Below are 22,194 nucleotides of genomic sequence, written 5' to 3'. Positions count from 1 at the left end.
TCTTGTAGACTCACAGCACACTGAGCTAATAGGGCATAAAGTCCATAATATCCATAGTCACTCTTACTAGGAAAAAAAATATCATTTACGCTGCTTTGAAGCTTGTCATTCTTCAAAGTCAACAAGCTGACCTAAAGAAATGCCAAACATTACAGACCAGAGCCCCGTCTTCTCATTTCTCAAGTACATCATCCTCTCATCAAGCCAACTGTGGCATCCTGATCAATCTGTCGAATAGAGAACTATCAATTGCAGGTAGACAACTGTTTGTTTAGTATAAGTTAATGTATAGCTGCATAATTCACGTTCTGATATCCGCATCTTCATTCAGAATCCGCTAATGGGTACAATATTTTATGGAAAGATGTGTTTCACTCCAGTTAGGTTTAGCCAAAGAACTCTTGCCTTCTGCCGGCGAGAGACAAGAATAAAACCAAGGCGAGAGACGGAAAGAGAAAGGGAAAAGAAAGAGAGAATTATAAAGCTGATAGCACGTGGAAGGGTAAAGGATCACATCCGAGACAGTCACAGGCTTCCAGTTAGCACAATTAGAGATGGACAACCCTTCATTATGTTTGATATTGATAAATTACAACAGACAGGCTTTCTCAAACATGATTTCTTTTCTACAAGGCACAAACGGAACCACAAATAAAGCTTCTAATCCAAGTGAAGTAGGAAAGAGATGAGGACGTACCACTCGTTAGCAAAATTTAATGACAATACCAAGCATAAAAGCCCATACCACGAGGCACAGCAAGACTTTTCATCAAACTGCAAAGCTAGAGAACCCAAGAAACGTAAAACAATCAGGTAAATATTCAGAACAGAATGCTGCATTGATATCCAAAGCCACAAGTAAACAAGACAAACTGAAAGCAGCACTAGATCAGAGTGCAGTTGAAATGTCCAACCATAAGACATCCATTTGAAGTTCATTGTTTCGATGTATATCTATGATCTAGTTTGCTTTGCACACAGCAGAACTTATTGTTGAACTAACCCAGAAGAAAAATAATATGAGATATTAGTGAATAGGATTCCGCATAAGGCAGCCATAACTCACACCTAAAGCAAAAGCAATCGTACAAACACTAAAGAGATGGTTGGAGTTCTAAATGCTGGGTTGGGGAAATGAAAGTACTTAGTTGGTACATCCTATTATGAGAGACAAACTAGTCTATCAACATGTACACCAGACATCAAAAGCTCTCAACGACTAACTTTAAAAACACAAAGATGACAAACAAGCAGTTTCAGAAAATAAAGCGCCCTTTAACTCCTTGCAGATGTTTATATCCGCCTAAAAGAATCAGCATTTCCTGTTTGCAATAGCGTCCGTTTTGACAATTCGTTCGCCAGATGAAGTACACTCTACCTGAGCAATGCAAGAAGTTTGAGACTTTTGAAGTGGAGGTTGAAAACCAATCAAAATACCATACAGATAAGGTCAATGAAAATCACTGAAGATTTATCAATTCAAATGATTAAGTTATGATTGGTAACATGAACCCCATGGTGCAAATTTCCTTTCCTACTGATTCTCATTAAGTGATTATGAAAGACTGAAGACCCTGTAGTTGAATCCATCTCTGAAGGAGAGTTCGCCATATAGGGACTTACCTGTAAAACAGAAAAGTACAGTGATAAAACTGCATGACTAATAATTTCATCACTTAAACCAGGGGGTTGGGTACACCTCAAAAATAATCCAGGTCTTGAATCAACATCTAGTGCCTGGATAGCATGTCATTCCCAGAAGTCGAAAGCGGAACCAGAGAAATCTGAGAAGCTTCTTAACATGATCTAAAGAAAAAAAGTGTCTGGACAAAAGTCTAACCATCACCAAGCACTTAATCTGGTATCGGCACCATCCATTTGCCACCTCTAAAAATAATGCATTAACCAATTTGTCTCCACTAAAATCAAAGAATGCATTGAAAGGGAAAGAAACACACTTCAAATCATCTCTTTGTTTACTCCAATGATGACTGAAGTATCAAAATACTGCTTTATAAATGAACATCCCAATAACATAAGAAGATTCACAAATGAGCTAATGTCCGTAACACTACGGCCAGTAACTGTATGAGTCGAAGTATATTCTACACCTCTAACCTAATTTTTTCCCTTCAAGACCTACAAATTACTCTGAAACTAAAATTTTCTCCGAGGACAATTCAGGTCCGTCAATAACAGCTCTATCTACCACAGATTCGGGAATGACTGTTGCTTTACCATTCCTCTGTTGGTCATGTTAATGAAGGTAATCCTGTTTCGGTAAGATCCTCTGCAGACTTGGAAGATGTACATCCTGTCACAAGGGTAGTATTCTCTTCAAGTCTTTCCCCAGATCCAACTGACACATCCTTCACCTCTATCGCGGGATCATTCAGCAAAGAGCTGTCATCAGATGACAACAATTCATTCGATGGTCTCTGATCCTCCTCCTCCTTGATACACTTAACATTATCATTCAATAAGCCCGGCTCATCTGGAAGTACAATATCCATCTTGCTACAGCTATCAATAGTTTCTCCCTGCTCTGAACTAATAATAGGCAAACTTCCATTCTCCGCACAGCATGAATCAGGAAGAGCCCCTCGCGGATGCTTTTCATCACTATCACCAGTAAAACAAGATCCTGATTCATCATTCAAGTGAGATTTCTGTTCTAGTGGTCCCTTACTTGAGCAGGACTCGATGTTACATGTTTTATTTGCATCTTCACGCTTATTACTCTCCAAAGGAACCTGCTTACCCTTGCTACCCATTGTATGCAAATGAGCACAAAAAGGAGGGGACCTTTGCCGACATTTGTGGCACTTGAATCCAATTAGCTTAGTAATTCTTTCAGCTGTAAGACCAAAAGCATCTCCATGAAACCAGTCTGCAGGATGGAGTAATCAGACAGGAAAATAAGGTAAGGCACGAGATATAAGGAGAGAAAAGAAGAAAAATCTGGAAAATATATAAACATTTCAACACCCAATAATCAGATTCATAAAGTGCAATTTAGATATAGGAGTTTCCTTTATTGAAAGACCCATTAAAATATCATTTTTCAAGCAACCTTTGAAGCACAAACTAAACAGTGTAACTCGAGAAATAGAAAGGGAGCTCAAACAAAAATGAATTGAACAGCAACAAATATTGATAGCTTGTCTTCTGCAACACTACCTCTTAAATCTCCTGTCACGATCATATTCCAGTTCAAATTTTTATAAAATAAGATCCACATACTCACTTTTATATAAACTGAAAGTATTCACACTTATCACTTATCACCTATAGTTTAACAATTACAAACTGAAACAGCAGACTTAGAGGAGACCAAACCCAAGAGCGACAATGTTATACTAGACAATGTCACCTCATTTGTTAAACATGATGGACAACTGAAAATAAATAAACGCATTTCCGCAGGAAAACAATTAGATATACAAGATTTAAAACCAACTCAAGATATATGGTAGACAGCCACCAACAAGATAACCAAAGGGATCGTCGACATAGACACAACACTGTATAAGACCCTTACCTCCACAAACTTCACATGCAATATAATTTGAAGCAGGTGTATATTCTAGTTCACCACAAAGACTGCACTTCGGCTGATCTGCTGTAGCAGCCAACTCTCCAGAAAGAACAAGACGCTTTTTACTCCTGAAGAGTGTCACTCGTTCATCATTTGGCTTTTGTGAGAGCAATAGACCATTTAGCCAGTATATCCGGCATAATTGCATTCTCTTCTTCTGCCAAGCAACTTCTGCTGGTTTCTTTTTCTCCGATATGTCAACTTTTGCTTTTTTCTTAGGTCTACCCCTTCCAGCTTTTGTTTGTTTCCCTCTTTTGTGTACTATTTTTTTGTTTTGCACAGCTACAAATTTAGCTGTCCTAGCAGAACGCCTGAGGGGTATAGCAACAGGCTCTTTTTTACTACTCTGTGATTTTGCTGGCTGTTTATTTTTGGTGCCTCTGGATTTAACTTTTGAGCACAGTGGCCTCAAGGCTTTCGATACTTTCTTACTCTTTTGCAACTCTATCCTCCCTCTCTTGACATTCTTTTTCCCATTATTATTCACAGCCGCACACTTGTGGCATGTATACTTAAACCCAGCAGCGGCAAATCCAGTTGACTTTACATGTCGTTTATGGAAGAAATCTGAAGAAAATGACAAAATATCAGATTAATTGCATAAAATGCGGAGAAAAGTTAAGGGAGATGTGGAAGAGAAGATGAAAGTACACTGAACTGATGACCAAATAACTTTGAAGTATTTGAATCAACATATGTAGAAGTAAACAAATAAAATCCACATGGAACTGAATGAAAAAAGAACAATGGAACTGATACAGTAAACTCGAGGGAAAAAAAAGTCTCAGCACCAAACAGAAAAGGTACTGAAGCCTCGACACTTAATAAAGGGAGGACCTTTTGCCTAAATCAAACAAACAATAGACCTTTGTGTTCCTCCAACTTATTAGTATTGAATTATGTGACCATCTCATCAAGCAATTTAATAGCTTTAACTATTAGAGGAGGAATACTTGTCTTAAGCATGGCCATCGCATGTGGGCTGATAATTCAACTATCACGGAAATTCTATGATCATTGGTGATGGTGAGACTAGAGACCAAGGACTTACTAGAAACGAAGGACTTTCACATGCCCCAATACCATTGAATTATGTTATTTTCTCATCTGATAGTGTAAGTTATTTGAGATGGAGAACTATTTTTTTATTTGTATTTGTCGTCAGTACTATGCAATGACATCTAGATGTTATTGGCAAAACCAAAAACAGAGACTAAAATAACAACATCCCAATTAGTAATAAATCAAAATCTGAAGTGCCAAAGAAATAGCAGACAATTCGAAACTGCTATTTGGAAGTATGATGCAAATCTGACAACGTGAACAGCAGAATCCCTGCAGAGGGTGCAACTGGTGCTTAATAAGACGACCACCTAACCCAATCTTGGGCCATGGAAAAAATCAACCAACTAAAGGCATATCCTTGCTTTTTGATTGAGCAGAACATGCAGATACCAATATGGTTCCAAAGATCAATTGTATCATTTATGTCATGTTAATATCCCAAAATATTTCACATGTCATTGAATGTCCTCAGTTACCTGATGTACTTAAGAATAATTATAAAATGACGACTAGACAGTTCACTAGTGAGTAGAGCTGTAAGAAAGTTTTATTAGGAGAAACTGAAGTACTCACCTTTGCAGTACTGACAGCTCACAGCTTCCCTGCAAGTAACAAAAGAAAATTAATCTTAAGAAAAAAAGTTCAGAGTAAAACATCTAGAGAAAATGGAAGACCAAATTCTTCATTCTATTAACTGTACACAGATATAATACCTAATTTTATCTAGTTAGGACTCGTACCAGAACATAGAGAGCCAGTTAGAAACTGGACAACGACAACTAACATGCCCATGCACAGGAAACAAGCGAAAAGGAAATATTCTCAAAAATCAGATCCACACAATACTGGAAATCTGAAACTATTCCCGCAATGTTATTCAGGGGCAAGTTTGTGTAGACCTCAACAAAATGAACATAATTCAAGGGTGACAATATTTTCACACTTGCTTGCTTCCACAAAGTAAAAATGATACCCCAAAAAATAGGACAGAGAAGCGACCAACAGGTTGGCAGCATCTCCAAGGAGGTAGACATTTTTTCCTCGCAAGGTGAAACTATATCAACTGCTAAAGCATAGTTGCAATCATGTTCCTGGACATAACAAGGAAATACTAGCTGCTTTGTCTGACAGTTATAATCAAATGTTGCCAAATATAAAACTCCATATTTAAAGACCAAAAATTATAACAGTCCAAGTATCACATATTACGATCCCTCCTTTTCTAATTTCTTCCTTGTTTTTTCCTTTTCCTATGGGGTTTGCAGCTGCTTAAAACACAGCCATCTCTTTACCTTAACATATACACAAGATTCGCCACTTATCACTTTTGGATAATAAGCTGATAATCAAACCATAAATCTACTCCAACTAAAACTGAGATCTAAATAATAGTGCCTGCCGCAGAACACTGCCTTAGTGAGGCGAAAGCCCAACCTTACCTAACTTCAGGATCTACGTGCTTCTAACAGCATTGATTTATACACATGTATGACATCAAGATTTTGAGGTCAAAAGTACTCTTTGACATCAAGATTTGTTTTAGCTGGACAGCACTCTATGAAGCATGTTTGACTCAAGACAATCTCCAGAGAAGGAACAACAGATGCTATATGTGCCATCGGAACATAGAAACCAACAGTCATCTCCTATTGCATTGTCCAGTTGCTACAGATATCTGGAACATGTTCTTTTCAGTTTTTGGACTTAGTTGGGTAATGCCTGAGAGGATTAAAGATGCCTTCATGCATTGGAGTTCTTGGAAAGTTGGTAGGTCCATAAGAAAGATCTGGAAAAGGACCCCTACCTGTATTTTTTGGTGTATCTGGACAGAAAGGAACAGAAGATGTTTTGATGGAATATCAACTCCTAATCACACTCTCAAGGCTAATTGTCTTTTATTTTTATATAGCTGGAGTAATCTCTTTCCTGTAAACTCCACAGATAAGTTTTTGGACTTTGTTAGCTCCTTATCTTTAGTACTATAGGCCACATTGTAATTGAGCTAACAAACTCACTTTGGCATTTGTACTAATTGCATCTACTTGATGCCATTAATTATATCCCTTACCTCATCAAAAAAAAAGATTTTGAGGTCAAAAGTCATCTGCAAGCTGCTCAATTTTTTTTTTTTATTTTTTTTGGAAGGGGGGGGATAATGGTATAAAGCTGTACAAATTGTCATTTAACAGTAGACTACTATTATTTTAGTTTGGCATGATGATTATATGAGTTGAGCTTAAAGAAAGAAGTGAGGATTTATATCGGCGACCACAACTTTGTTTGGGACTGAGGTGTAGCTGTTGTTGTTGTTTAACAGTAGACAAGATACCTGATATCAGAACCCAAGGTGACCAAAGCTAAACAATCAATATTGTCTTGAATTTGCAAAAGTTGCTACAGTTATTTGTTTCTTAATGGAAATACTAAGTAAACGGTGAAAGAAGGAGGAGGAAAGCAGGAAAAGTAAACACAACAGAAATGAGCTGAAACTAAGACTGAAATGCTAAATGACTTTTATGAAGAAAGCAACTGAATGAAAAAGATAGAGCTCGCAAGGTTATTCAGAAGTTGCTGCACGACACGTGTTTCCCATAACTAAATCCTCTCTTTTTCAGCAGAAAAACCTTATCCATGTTTACTATAAATAGCAAAAACAGTATTTTCATAACTCCCCAGATTATGAAAGAAGTGTCAATTCATCCATGTAAGCTAGAAATTTGTGCATGCTATTATCTGACTGAAGCTTTTTCACAAATATCAAGAAGCATCATACCTAATTAGGACATCTTTGTTACAATGCCCACACTGATAACACTCTGATCTCTCTGCTTTGAGGAAAAGGTATTCGAAGCCCTTTTTCTTCAGAGGTTTTTTCATTATTCTCTTGGTCTCACGATGCTTCCCAACAGTTATCTTGCTAGATTTGCGAGCAATTCTTTTCTCCTCAAATCCTTTCACAAGATGCAAGGGCATGTGACATTCTTCTAGCCAATATCTCTTTCTTTCATTTGAAGCCTCTTCTAGCATTGTTCCGCATCGAACAACAATGTCAGGTAAGAATCTTCTTTTACCAAAATCAAGAAGATATTTAACTACAGATCCTTCAGAGCTTTTCCTGCGTACAATAACCTTCTTGAATGATCTGACAGATTTTTGAAATTCCTTATCCATCATTGCAAGGATATTGGTGTTTCCGATATCATTCCATCGAATATGAGCATCAAGATCTCTAACCTGAAAAGTGAAAAAGAGAAAACAATGAACCAAAAGCTCAATAAACTACACTCAAGCATGCATCTTTGTCAACAATAACAAAGACAACTAAGATGTCCTTTCAACACAAGCCATAGCCCATAAGGAAAAGTGCTACTGTAATTAACGCAAGTAGTAACTATCTATGTCCAATGGAGTCAATTTGGGTACTTCATATAGGACCATATCTCTATCATCTGGACCGCTGAAGTGCCACATTAAGGTAGCAGATCCAGGAAAATCATTTCTTTCCGGTTAATCATTAGTAGCCGAAACTGAATTGCATGGAAAGCGTACCTGGAGAGCAAGTTGCTCCACAGATCTCGAAGTCTCAACAGCAGCCCTCCAGGCTATGCACTTACTTCTCTTGGCAAAGTCTGAATTATCCGGATATAACATGCCTTGTATCTTCTTACATCCACCTGCACATGATAATTCTAGGTAAATTAAGCTCAACTGTTCCGTTGACCAGAAACCCAAGTTGTATTAGAAAACAAAACAAATGTTTAGACCTTGTCGGGCAGCTTTGCACGCCAATGATTGAGGCAAAACCTTCCAGTTGAATAGACGACGGGATAGCCTTCCCCCCCTCCACCAAAACAAGCCCAACCCACTTCCAGCATTTGAAGATGGATTCAACTCAGGCTCCAAATACCGAGCCTTCTTTTTGCCAATTCCATGTTTAGAAGACACACGTGGTGAATTGGTAACGATATGATGCCCAGAACCCATTTTGGCTAAAGAATCCACATGCTTAAGCCAATCAGGGGTAAGTGCTAGAGGCCGCAAGTTCGACTCTAACTGGCACCAAAAGTATCAGTCAGAAATCTATACAGATATGAAATGCAATAATAACTACTACAACTACTATTATTTCTCAATTCTAAGCTAGTTAGGATCGGCTATATGAATTCTCACCATCCATTTCACCCTATTTAGACTCATTTTACTCCGACATTCAATACCTTGCAGTTCTCTGACACTACGAATTCTTTGAAATTTATACTGTCATACACATCTCTAAACAGGCTAAAAGACTCTTAGCAGACACTGAACCTAAAGTAAGCGTACTGTTATGACAAGCCTTCATTCCAACAAGAGGACTTTTGAAACCGCGCTAAAAGATCCATCTTTACGAGGTTCATGTTCACTATGTTCTTAGACTAACGTACTTTGTATTAGGAAAGAATCCCAAGTACTAGACCATATTTAACAAAGTCATGTCATATATAACTTTTTTGAGGGTGATATCGGCACTTGGTTTTCCCCATGATCGACAGCAATGTGCATAAAGTTTAGTCAACCATACTAGGAAGTTGTATTGTGATATACACACTGGACCTCAAAAGAAAAAAGCATTTCGCAGTCCAAACCAGTTTCTCTGTCATACCATGTGAAACTTTAAGATCACATAGTACACATAACTGGAAATAGCTAGTGCAGCTGACCTTTCCGCCCTCCAAAAAAAAATTTAGGGACCGAGAAGGGATATAGCTTCCTACTAAGCTATCAAAGTCACAATAACTGCCTAAAAGAATATTTTCTCCGACATGAAGCATTAAGAACAGCCGGGAAGATCAAGCTCCATGTGGATATGAACAAATGAACTACGAGCACATCATTTTCATCGAAGTAGAAGACATTTTGCAAATGAAAACGACAAAAAGAGCGGGATGATAATATTAAGAATGATGTAGAAAACATTAAGAGCTCTTTTTTTATTTCACTTGTATTTTTAGTGCGAGGGAAAACACCATGCCGTATGGTAGTAGGTAAAATAGGTGGAAGACAATGGATGCGGAGTCACATGCACCTCCTGTACATACTATTTGACACCAACTCTTTGCTAATGAATTTTTTGACTTATCAATTAAATAAAATATACAAAAGATAGGGATGATCATCCTTACCGTAAGCAAAAAAGCTCCGAGTCCAGCAACTTCATGTGCTTTAAGAACACTTTTGCGCCAATTTTGAGAGTGGTGCGGATTCAACCAAGGACCCAACAGAAGCCCATGAAGCCGATCCTCAATGCTCACTATGTAGCAAAGGACATCAACAAGATGGCTTTTCCTGTTCTTCCTAGAACAGACACCCAATGCATCACTAGAAAAACTTTCTGGCGCAGGACCTGCGTTATTCTGGATGAGCAAGCAGTCATTTTCACACTCTGGAACTCTGCAAGGGAAGCACCACCCACATTTTTCTTTCCAAGCATCAATCTTCAGATTCTGAACATTGGGCCAGCAAAACTCAGTAGATTTGCTAGATATGGCCTTCAGCTGCGTTGAAATAATTTCCTCCACTGTTTTTATAGCACCTTCACCAGACTTACCAGGTGGTTTCTTTGTTAACTCTTCAACAACTGATGATGCCATTCGGGCAAAGCTATAATAGTTCACATAACTTTCCGCATACTGCTCCTCTGATATGATTTCTTTACTGCTCGTTGTTAATGTCCCCAAGTCCAAAGATTCATTGCCCTTTCTTTCTTTAAGTGTTCTTCTAGCCTCCATATTTTTTTCTGTAAGATCAGACTCTTCAAATGTTCCAGCCTCCTTGTAATTTTGATTGTCAGCAACAACCTGAGATACTTCAGCTGATCCTTCAGATCCTGGCGGTAGATTTCCCGTCTTCATTGATGGGTCTACAGTCTCTGACTTGTCATATCCTACATCATCCGAACATGACAAGAGCTTTTCCGCATCCTTTCCTTCATTTACCTTCTCTTCATTTTTTGACAGGATCAACACTGGAGAATTTGAGGGCAGAGTTTTCAGCTGGGTATCCAGATCACATTTTGCAACTGCAGCCATACAGTTTATATCCCAAAGCTTCATAATCACACTTAAGACAGTTCCGTAAATATTTTTTGATGACTTCATCATCCCTACAACCACAGCCAAATCATTTCGGTGATAATACTTAAGTGAGAACTCGTCTTCGCATGGATCAGACCTGCAAGGACAGTAGCACAAAACTCAACTTGTGAGAATAATTAAGTATTATTTTAAACCAAGAGAACTGGTAAAGAAATGATAAAGTGTCAAGAACAGAAAAAAAACAAGAAAAACACGAGTCTGGTGCCCCAGATTAGAAACGAGTCAATGACAACTACCACATTTTGGCACAGTTAATAAAAGAAGATGCAGTGTCAGACCATAATGTAAAACTTAAAACTAGAATTATAGGAGATCAAAAGTTAGACAATCGCGGAGGATATGACAAAACCATTAGCTTCCACCCTTGAGACTATGATCGACAACTAGAAATTAGCTAACACACTCAGTAAAGCTTTATTTATTCTTTATTTAACACGACTTTTTCCTTACAAGTAGACAATTCTATTTTTTAAAATAAAGCAAATAATTTTATTAATGTGGGAAAATCCTGTATTGAGGCTAACCTAGTTGCTCACTTCATGGCCCTTTTAATGGAAGCAACCCGGCAGCCGAAGAGACCAACAAAGCAACATGATCAATAATACTACTAACCTAGAGACCTTTTAGAATGTGAAACTACTAACCTAGAGACCTCGAAGCGAGCAGTTACCTTCTGCAACCTAGCCACCCCCTCCGTGAGACTGTGACTCCATTTATGGAAGCAACTTGGCAATCGAAGAGACCAATAAAGCACGCCTTCAGGAAGAGCTTTCAACTTTCACCAATGTCTCTTAATCATATATAGATACTAACATAACCAGCTTATAACTTCACTCTCTATCAAACACTATGTCTGGTCATGAAGCTACCTCCCCGTAATTCCTCACAAATACACGGCACGCATGTCTATCAGTCTGTTTAATCCACTTTTCTCTTTATGATACACTAAGCTTGTATTAGTTGGTGCAATCGGATAATATAGGATGTTAGAGATGGGTTCGTCATTATTAACAAAGAGTGAGAGACCCACAGTGAATTGAGATTTGATTGAGTCAAGGTTAGAGAGAAGTGGAAGTTTCTCTCACTAGAAACTTGTTTTTCTTATGTAAATGACATCTGCCATCTTCATTCACTCCTCTATACTTCAATAAAGACATTAGAATTAGAAAAAGGTGATAGTACAAATCAACCTTGTTTCCGGAAAACATTCTACTACTAAATGGAAGGGAAAGTTTTATTGGTCAGTTGTATTCATGTTTTGTCACTTAGCTTCTTTAAGACAAATGGTGATTGTATTAAATATGAATAATAAAAATCTCAAGAATGAAAGGGAGATGAAGCTAGTAACAAACTTGTCATAACATCAGACGTATTCAAGAATCACAACTTCAATGTAAATGTACTATGACTGAGTCCTAAATAATGTAGGATTTGGCCATATGAATCCCTTGTAATTATTTGACTCCATTGAGATACAAACATTACAATACTACTTTGCTTGTGAAATTTTCCTTTTAACGGATCACCACATCAAATGGAAAATGTTTGCCAACAGCAACCTAGACCATATACTGATTCAGACTATCTAATTCCAAACAGTGCAAACGTTTGTGCCGAAAGATAAATGTTAAAACATAAACAGACTGATTAAGCTTCAAAGAGCAACCTGACTGTCAGAGAAGGTACAATCACTTACTAACTTTAGGGTGATGGAACTTACACCAATAGGTAATCACAGCAGCTATAGTATAGCCGGCCGTATGGATCAGTTGCCAACAACTCTGCCCCTCGAATTGATTTTGCCAAATTCAAACACGGCTTCTTTTTGCCAATCAGACATTCAGGGCAATACCAATCACCTTCTGGCAAGTGACTACTAGCAACACCAACACACTTGGAATGAAATGCAGCAGGGCAGCCATCACAGCATATTAAGCTACCATCCATTTTGCAGAGGCAGCATTCATCGCTGTTCCAGTCTGTTGATTCATCGACTGCTTCCTCGCTCAAGCATGAACCAGTAGCAACATCCATGGCACCCTTCCTCTTCTTGGAACTGTCAAACTTCAAATCCCGATCCAAATCCGTGTTCTCTGCTGCCACAGTTCTTCTGTTAAGCTCTGATCGTATGGCCTCTACTTCAATCACATCATCACAAAGACACCTAAGCATTTCAATCTTCAAAGAAGCTGGTTGCTTGTAGTAATCGCTCTCGAATAGTTTAAAGTGACAAAGATCAAAACTTGGCTTCAGTTCAGATTCATGTAACAGTAGATATTCAACCATAAAGACAGGCCATGTGATCAGGTCCAGCAAATCCCAGTTAAGAGACCTACTTCCACAATTGTAAATGTATAGATAAAATTGAGTATCAAAGGAATTATAGCAAAAAAAAAACTTACACACAACTTTTTGAGAGTTCAAAACTTTACCTAAGACAATTAGATGCAGATTCAGAAGTTTCATCCGAAAGAGCCTCCAAATGCTTCCTCAATATTTGCAAAAGAGAGAAATGAATGGAGTCAAATAATAAAGTAGGAGCATCTGCTTTTACGCACGCCACGAAGTCTTCCAACTCAAAGGGGCTCAAGAACAATAAAGTACTAAACGATCTCAAAAATGAATACACAGAGAAGACATCAAGCACAGGAATACCATCTAAATCTAAACTACTCGAAGTAGGAGGCAAATCCATCTTTTGCGGAAGATTGTCATGTTTATCAGACTCTTCATGACCTGATACTATAATTTTCTCCTCTGAAACCACACTAACTGCAGGAGACAACAGTGGATCACTCGCTACATCAGACACTACTGCACAATAAACGTGATCTTCAGCAGAAACGGAATCTATTCTCGCTCTACGAGCACTTCTTCTCAACACCGTCTCCGTACCACCTTTGCTGCCAGCATCCAGGAGCTTCCTCTTCTTTCTACCCCTTTTCCCCTTCATCAAGCTCCCCGAAGCACCATTTTGCACTTCCAACCCACTAGTACCCTTATCAGGCGTCGTCCACTTCACCTCAACTTCCTGCAGAGTGCCATTCGTTAACTCATTCACAGTAAAACAAGTATCCAAACTCAGTGGGACCTTCTCTTCATCTCGACTACACTCTTTCTCCCGAGTTCCTCCTTCTCCAAAACAACAAGTCGTCATTTCCTTTGACGTCTCATCACCAACAACAACATCTACATTTTTACTTTCTTCATCTAGCCCTAAATTCAAGTCAAAACAGTGCCCGCCACCCTTTATCCTTATATCCTCCGAAACACGACCCCCCACGTCCCCATTTGCATCCACGTTCAAATCAATCACATTGCTTCTATTCTTCAATGTTCCCTCCAAAGTTTCCAACTTTACCTCATTAACACCACCCATATTCTCCTCAACATTCAAATCCACCCCTTTATTCAAATCCAATTGACTCCTATTCAAATCAACTACCCCATCATCGTCGTCGTCATTCAAATTAACCATCACATCATAATTCAAATCCAAATTCAACCCATTATTCAGCATACCATCTTTTCTCACATTCAAGTTCATTTCACTACAATTCTCACTATAATTCATTTCCGTGTCAGCATTGTTACCTGAATTTTTTGCCATACGACGTCGTTTTTTGGGCTTTCGACCAACAGTCTGCTGCTGACGTGGCAGTGATCCGTTCAACAAGCAGAGGACTTGGGACAAGTCAAGAGACTCGGAATCGCCCACATCATAGAGGATCTCGAAGAACCCAGTTGTAGAATTGTAGGATTTGACTGTACCAGTGAATGTTCCAACGCCTTTGACTTCTTTGTTGACTCTTCTCCCTATATACTCTTCCCCCATTTACTTTGCCCCAAATTCTAGGGTTTTACGATCTCCACTACAACCCCAGAATTATGATTATGATGAGAGAGAAAGAGAGAGAGAAGAGGGGTTTGGGTTTCTCTCTCTAGGAATGTGGGTTAGGTACAAAGGAGTTTATGTTATGTATGTATCGTAGAGAGAGAAAATGAAAGCTGGGTCTCTCTGCGTGTGTGTGTGTTTCTCTCTCTAGAAAATGCAAGGAGAGAGAGAGAGGGAGAGAGAGGAGTTTGAAGTTAGAAACTAAAGCGACATGCGTTCCCTTTATGGCAGCCTTCTCTTTCTCGCTGCAATAGCGGTCACGTGCACGTGAGTGGTTGGGTCGTGGGTGGGAATTGGGATAAAAAAGAATTTTATGTACTAAGATAATTTAATTTACATAAAATAAAAAGTAGGCATCATACATATGTTTTTTATCTTTTATTTTTTTGTGTGGCGTTTTCATTAATTTATTCAAAGAAATGTGATGATAAATAGAGTAGTAAATGTGCATATTAAATAAAAAGTGGCATTGTGAGTATTTTTCTAGTTATTAATGAAGAAATAGTCAATTTTTCGAGGAACTATTCGTAGACAATAAATTTGCGTCGAGAAAATAAAATCAAGATCGAAAAATATCGTAACAATCGTAGTAATTTATTTCAAATATTTGAGTGTACAATCTCTATGAATCATTTGATTCTTCTTTTCAATAGTAAATAAATTCAAGGGCCTTTGAGCTTGATCTTGAATATCTATTTGTTGCCACGAACGATAATCATGTTCTTGAGCTTGAGCTTGATTGCTTGGATTTGAACTTGATTTGGTCTTCGTTCTTGAGCTTGAACTTAATTTGTTCTTCGTTCTTGAGCTTGAACTTGATTTGTTCTTCGTTCTTGAACTTGAACTTGATTTCTTGAAATTGAACTTGAAGCTTGAAATTTGTGGAGGAATTTGCAGCGTCTGATCCACGAGCTCTTTCTTGCTTCTTGTTATAACTTCTGGTGTCTTTTCTGAGTTATGAAGACCCCTATTTATAGTTGTGGAAGGGAAGAGTTGTGATAAGAACAAACTCTTTTCGACCAATCAAATTGAAGTATGACATGGCTGCATTTGATTGGTCAGAACATGTCACTTGCACACGTGGCACGATTTCATTGGCCTTTTAGCGCGACTGGACATGCCTTGTCATTTTGACACGTGGCATGGTCCTATTGGCTCTTCCGCTTGACTTGGTGCGCCACGTCATTTGACACGTGGCACCAAACTAGGCCTCTAGGAAGATGACATCTTGGGCTTAATGAAGTGGGCTCATCACTTTAGCCCAATTAAATGGGCTAGCCCAATGGATTAAGACTTATTTATTTAATTCATATATATTAGACTTATATAATTAATTCAATTATATTAGCGCAATAATATTTATTTGGACTAGCATATTTAAAATATAGTCCAAATTATTTATAAATTTAAATTCAATAAATTTTACATGCCTACAAATGCCCCCTACTTAAAGATTTACTTGAGGGATAAATTTAATAAACCTCAAGGGCAGGCTTGAAGTAACGATGAATGATCCTCGGATCAACTTACCTCAAAACAGGTATTTTTTGTGGTTCATTTGTATTGCATAGATTATGCCAGTTGCTTAAAATAATTTGACTATGAGACTTATAAGTCAGTACATTCCTCAGAAAGGAATAAAGCTAAGCCATGTTGATTAGGCATACATTGGTATTTGAATCTAATATTACTACGAAATGACACTTTTTCATAATTTAGAAAAGTTCATCCACGTGATAACAGTTTGTATCCTTTCCAAAGTGCTTTCCTTGTTTCATGGAATTTGGTGTCGACATTACTTGGTTAAAGGGACAACTATGCATTATTGATTCCTTGTTGCAAGCAAATTACTGTCGCCGCCAAACAAATCCAAATTCCCTTCAGAGATGGATTATATAGATCCGAATCCTTTTCGAATACCTTCTCCTAGTTCGTGTTAGTATCAAACAATTGCAGTTGCTTTAGTACTTGTTCCCACATCGAGAATAGGCTAAAGCAAGCCATCTACGAAAATCTATATAAAGCCATATACTCGTGTTTATTGAGCATCAGTTTGTAGTCTTTGCAAGTCACTTGAGTCTAGTTTTGTAGACTTAGAAGCATTAACGCGAAGGTAATTTCTTCTTCTTTTCTTGTGCTTTTCTTATTTTGTTGTCTCTTTTTTGTTGTAGGTCAAGCGATGAGGATTTGTTCTTGTTCAACAAGATGATCCATGCATGAAGAAGACAATCTTGGGGTGCGAGGGGATGAGTACTTATCCTTGCCCGAATATCGGAGAGATTACTTTCATGGCCCGACTACCGGAGAGATTACTCTCAAAATGGTCCGATTCTTAGAGAGATTACTCTCAATGTGGCCTAATTCTTTGAGAGATTACTCTCAAAATGGCCCGATTCTTGGCGAGATTAATCTCAATGTGGCCCAATTCTTGGAGAGATTACTCTCAAAATAGCCCGATTCTTGAAGAGATTACTCTCAAAATGGCCCAATTCTTGGAGAGATTACTCTCAATATGACCCAATTCTTGGAGAGATTACTCTCAAAATGGCCCGATTCTTGGAGAGATTACTCTCAAACTGGCCCGATTCTTGGAGAGATTACTCTCAAAATGGCCCGATTCTTGGAGAGATTACTCTCAATGTGGCCCAATTCTTGGAGAGAATACTCTCAAAATGACCCGATTCTTAGAGAGATTACTCTCAATGTGGCCCAATTCTTGGAGAGATTACTCTCAAAATGGCCCGATTCTTGGAGAGATTACTCTCAATGTGGCCCAATTCTTGGAGAGATTACTCTCAATGTGGCCCGATTCTTGGAGAGATTACTCTCAAAATGGCCCGATTCTTGGAGAGATTACTCTCAAAATGGCCCGATTCTTGGAGAGATTACTCTCAAAATGGCCCGATTCTTGGAGAGATTACTCTCAAAATGGCCCGATTCTTGGAGAGATTACTCGCAATGTGGCCCAATTCTTGGAGAGATGATTCTCAAAATGGCCTGATTCTTGGAGAGATTACTCTCAAACTAGCTCGATTCTTGGAGAGATTACTCTCAAAATGGCTCCATTTTTGGAGAGATTACTCTCAATGTGGCCCAATTCTTGGAGAGATTACTCTCAATGTGGCCCGATTCTTGGAGAGATTACTCTCAAAATGGCCCGATTCTTGGAGAGATTACTCTCAAAATGGCCCGATTCTTGGAGAAATACTCTCAATGTGGCCCAATTCTTGGAGAGATTACTCTCAAAATGGCCCGACTACCGGAGAGGCCAACTTAAGGTGCAAAGGGACTCATATGTCCACCTTAAGATTGGAAAGTTATAGTTCCTTTTAAGGACAAATCCACGAAGAGGCCAACTTAAGGTGCAAAGGGACTTATATGTCCACCTTAAGATTGGAAAGTTATAGTTCCTTTTAAGGACAAACCCATGAAGAGGCCAACTTAAGGTGCAAAGGGACGTATATGTCCACCTTAAGATTGGAAAGTTATAGTTCCTTTAAGGACAAACCCATGAAGAGGCCAACTTAAGGTACAAAGGGACTTATATGCTTACCTTAAGATTGGAAAGTTATAAAGCTTCAACTTGAAGACGACATCGACTTGAACACTTGGAAAACTTTGAAGATTTGGCGGACTTTGCAGACTTCAACTCGAAGATTCAGATGGCTTAAACAATTCAACTTTAAGATCGGCGAATTTGAAGACTGAAACTTGAAGACCGACGAACTTGAATACTTCAACTTGGGGGGTTAAATATTTCAACTTTAAGACCGGCGAATTTGAAGACTTCAACTTGAAGACCGACGGACTTGAAGACTTCAACTTTGAGACTTAGAGGGCCTAAATATTTCAACTTGAAGATCGGCGAATTTGAAGACTTCAACTTGAAGACCGACGGAGTTGAAGATTTCAACTTGGGGACTTCAACTTGAGTACCGACGGACATGAAGATATCAATTTACCATGGAGGGTTGCCCCTTTTAAATCAAATGAGATTAAAGTTCCACAAGAGGATGACATTTCAGCTTGATTTTGCATTCCTTCATACTTCACTCGGACAACAATTGGGGCAATATGTATCTTTTGAACTTATGCGACTGAACTTAGAATGAAACTCTAAGCTGCCTACGTACCCCGGTGAAGAGGATCAAGTCATACCGTAGTTCAGACTAGGTAGATTTTTTTTTTTACATCCTAACTTTTGCCTAGGCCGCCTCTTTCGAGATCTTCAACCTAGCGGAATTTTTTTTTGGGGGTTCCTAACTTTTGCCTAGGCCTCCTCTTTCGAGATTTTCAACCTAGTGGACTTTTTTTTTGTTTTTTTGGGTCGTACACAGTTTATACTCTTGCGGGCCAAGAATGTAGTAACATGTAGTTTAGGCTCATGTGTCGAGGAGTATCATGACTTGCAGTTTAGGCTCGTACGTCGAGGAGTGTCATGACTTGCAATTTAGGCTCGTACGTCGAGGAGCATGGCGACTTCAAGGATAATACTTCTTCAAAAACTTGCCATTGATAGGGCCGATCCCCATACCATCTGCATCAACCAGCTTGTAAGCCCCACTTGAATAAGCTTCTTGTACGACATATGGCCCATTCCATTTTGAAGTGAACTTCCCTACAGGTTTATGGGAAGTAATTATGGGTCTTCGTACGGCAAGGACTTGATCTCCTACTTGAAAGGATCTCGGACGAACTCTTTTATTGAAGGCGCGAGACAATCGAGCTTGATAATATTCAAGACTTTGTTGAGCTTCCAATCTCTTTTCATCAAGAGCTTCCAACTCTGCTAATCGAAGTCGAGCATTTTCTTCATCAGTGATCCCTTCTTGAATAGCCAGTCGTAACGAAGGTATTTGACGCTCAAGTGGCAAGACAACTTCGACTCCATAAACGAGTGAATAAGGAGTCACATGTGTTGGCGTGCGATGAGTCGTTCTATATGCCCATAGAGCTTCTTCCATACGGTCATTCCAATCTCATTTGGATTTGGAGATAATTTTCTTTAACAAGTTGCATAGAGTCTTGTTGAATGCCTCAGCTAGACCATTGGCGGCAGCATTGTACATCGAAGAGTTACGTTGCTTGAAGCCAAAGAGATCACAAATCATGTTCATCAACCTATTATCGAATGGCTTTCCATTATCCGTTACTATGTAACGAGGAATGCCAAAGCGATAAATAATGTTTACTCGGATGAAACTTGCAGCATTTTCCTTTTTTACTTCCTTAAGAGCAACAACTTCAGCCCATTTTAAGAAGTAGTCAGTTGCAGCCAAGATGTATAGGTGCCCACCAGAGGACTTTGGCAGTGGTCCAACAACATCCAATCCCCAAGCGTCAAATGGCCAGGATGCAATAGTCGGGTGCAATATTTCAGGAGGTTGATGAATAAAATTCGCATGGAATTGACAAGCCTTGCATCTTCGAGCGTAGTCCAAGCAATCTTTTACCATCGTTGGCCAATAATATCCCATCCTTTTTATATGGAAGTGGAGCTTTGGTCCGGACTGGTGTGACCCACATACCCCAGAATGTGCCTCTTGCAAAACTTGGAGAGCTTCTTTTTCTCCTAGGCATCGCAATAGTACTCCCTCGAACGACCTTCTGTATAGAATATCCTTATAGTAAAGGAAGCGAGGTGCACGACGACGGATTTCAGTCCTTCTCCTCGGATTTTCTGGAAGTATCCCATAGCATAAGTAGTCGATAATAGGTTGTCGCCATTCTTCTTTCTCAACTTCAGAAACAGCAGCAAGCTGCTTGAGTTCGTTTTCTTCACCTTCGACCTCATTTGGCGGCGGTACTACCCATTTTTGGTAGACGGTAACTTGCGTTTGGTCAGGCAGGGCTAATGATGAAGCTAAAGCAGCTAAAGCATCAGCCTTCTTATTTTCTTTCCTTGGTACATACTGAATAGTCACATCGCTGAGCCACCCCATCAACTTTTTCGCGTAATCATGATATGGGCGTAGTTCAGGCTTTTTGACCTCGTAACTACCCAAAAGCTTATTGACCACTAACTGGGAGTCACCAAAGACTTGCAATTGCTTCATATCAACGGCTATTTCAAGCCCAAGTATTAATGCTTGATATTCAGCAACATTGTTGGAACAGAGTTGTGTCAAGGTGAAGGAGTAGGGCAAGACTTCACCTTGAGGAGTGACAAATACTACGCCAACCTCGGCTCCCCCACGATGCGCAGCACCATCAAAGTACATCTTCTATGGGGGTTGAACTTCAATAACCATTGCGTCCTCATCAGGTAGTTCATCAGTTAGCCCCCAGTCATCAGGTATCGGATGATCTGCCAAGAAGTCTGCCAATGCTTGTCCTTTTACAGCCTTTTAAGGGATGTACAAAATCTCGAATTGTTGAAATTGGAGGTACCATCTCGCTAGTCGATCACTAAGAACAGGTTTTGACATCATGAACTTGATGGGATTTGCTTTAAAAACGAGACGGACAACATGAGCTTGAAAGTAGTGCTTCAACTTTTGAATTGAGAAGACTAGCGTCAAACACAACTTTTCAATTGGCGAATAGTTCAACTCGTTAGGTGTCATCATCCTGCTCAAGTAGTAAAGAGAGTTTTCTTTCCCTTCACTATTTTCTTGGGCCAATAATGCTCCAACAGACCTTTCCTGCGCCGCAATGTATAGTATCAATGGCTTTCCTGTATAAGAGCTGCTAAAACTGGAGGCTTTATCAAGTAAATTTTGATACTTTCGAAGGCATTGCGACAAGCTTGATCCCACTTGAAAGGAACACCTTTCTTCATGAGGTGACTAAATGGTTGGCACCTCCCAGCCAGGTTTGATATGAATCTTCTAAGGTATGCTAGCTTTCCTTGCAGACTCTTAAATTCATGGATATCTCGAGGCTCATGCATTTTCAAAATGGCATCCACTTTGGCTTGATCAATTTCGATCCCTCGATGTCGGACAATGAAACCAAGGAACTTTCCAGAAGTAACTCCAAAGGCACATTTCAACGGATTCATCCTAAGTTGGTACCTCCGGAGCAATTCAAATACCATCCTCAAGTCTTTCATGTGGTCACCCTTCTCTCTTGATTTCACCACCAAGTCGTCAACATAGCATTCGACATTCTTGTGGCGAAGATCGTCGAAAATATTCTGCATAGCCCTTTGGTAAGTAGCACCAGCATTCTTCAAGCCAAAAGGCATTACCTTATAGCAATAAATACCCTTGGGGTGCGAAATGCAGTAAGATCTTCATCTTTTGGTGCCATGCGAATTTGGTTATAGCCCGATGAACCATCTATGAAAGACATTGCCTCGTAACCAGTAGTAGCATCGATCATCAGCTCTGGAATAGGAAGCGGGAATTCATCTTTGGGACATGCATTATTAAGGTCCCTGAAGTCAATGCATACTCGAATTTGGCCATTCTTCTTCCTTACAGGGACAATACTTGAAACCCATGTTGGGTATTTAACTTCCCGAATAAATCCAACTTCAATGAGTTTGTTAACTTCAG

At 39.1% G+C, this 22,194-nt stretch overlaps 1 protein-coding gene across 1 annotated transcript; it reads right to left on the bottom strand.

Moving 5' to 3' along the window:
* Positions 1-1,937: 1,937 nt before the first annotated feature.
* LOC107820739 (DDT domain-containing protein PTM-like) lies at positions 1,938-14,853 on the bottom strand. Its single transcript, XM_016647079.2, has 9 exons — positions 13,230-14,853; positions 12,518-13,129; positions 9,826-10,873; positions 8,428-8,716; positions 8,213-8,337; positions 7,437-7,897; positions 5,237-5,265; positions 3,542-4,165; positions 1,938-2,890 (listed from the first exon to the last, which is right to left on the bottom strand). Exons 1-9 carry the CDS (start codon positions 14,630-14,632, stop codon positions 2,253-2,255), a joined length of 5,229 nt encoding a protein of 1,742 aa, XP_016502565.2. The 5' UTR covers positions 14,633-14,853; the 3' UTR covers positions 1,938-2,252.
* Positions 14,854-22,194: the final 7,341 nt, after the last annotated feature.

Source organism: Nicotiana tabacum, chromosome 18 (genome assembly GCF_000715075.1).
Source record: "Nicotiana tabacum cultivar K326 chromosome 18, ASM71507v2, whole genome shotgun sequence".
NCBI lineage: Eukaryota > Viridiplantae > Streptophyta > Magnoliopsida > Solanales > Solanaceae > Nicotiana > Nicotiana tabacum.
This window is presented reverse-complemented; position numbering and strand designations above follow the sequence as displayed.

Bases quoted from the DNA above. Each gene is read 5' to 3' on its own strand.
- LOC107820739 (XM_016647079.2), bottom strand. From the start codon at position 14,632: ATGGGGGAAGAGTATATAGGGAGAAGAGTCAACAAAGAAGTCAAAGGC. The intron at 8,338-8,427 runs GTCTAAACATTT...TATCATGTGCAG, and splicing joins GTGCAAAGCTGCCCGACAAG to GTGGATGTAAGAAGATACAA. The intron at 7,898-8,212 runs GTACGCTTTCCA...TTCACTTTTCAG, and splicing joins TGGAGCAACTTGCTCTCCAG to GTTAGAGATCTTGATGCTCA.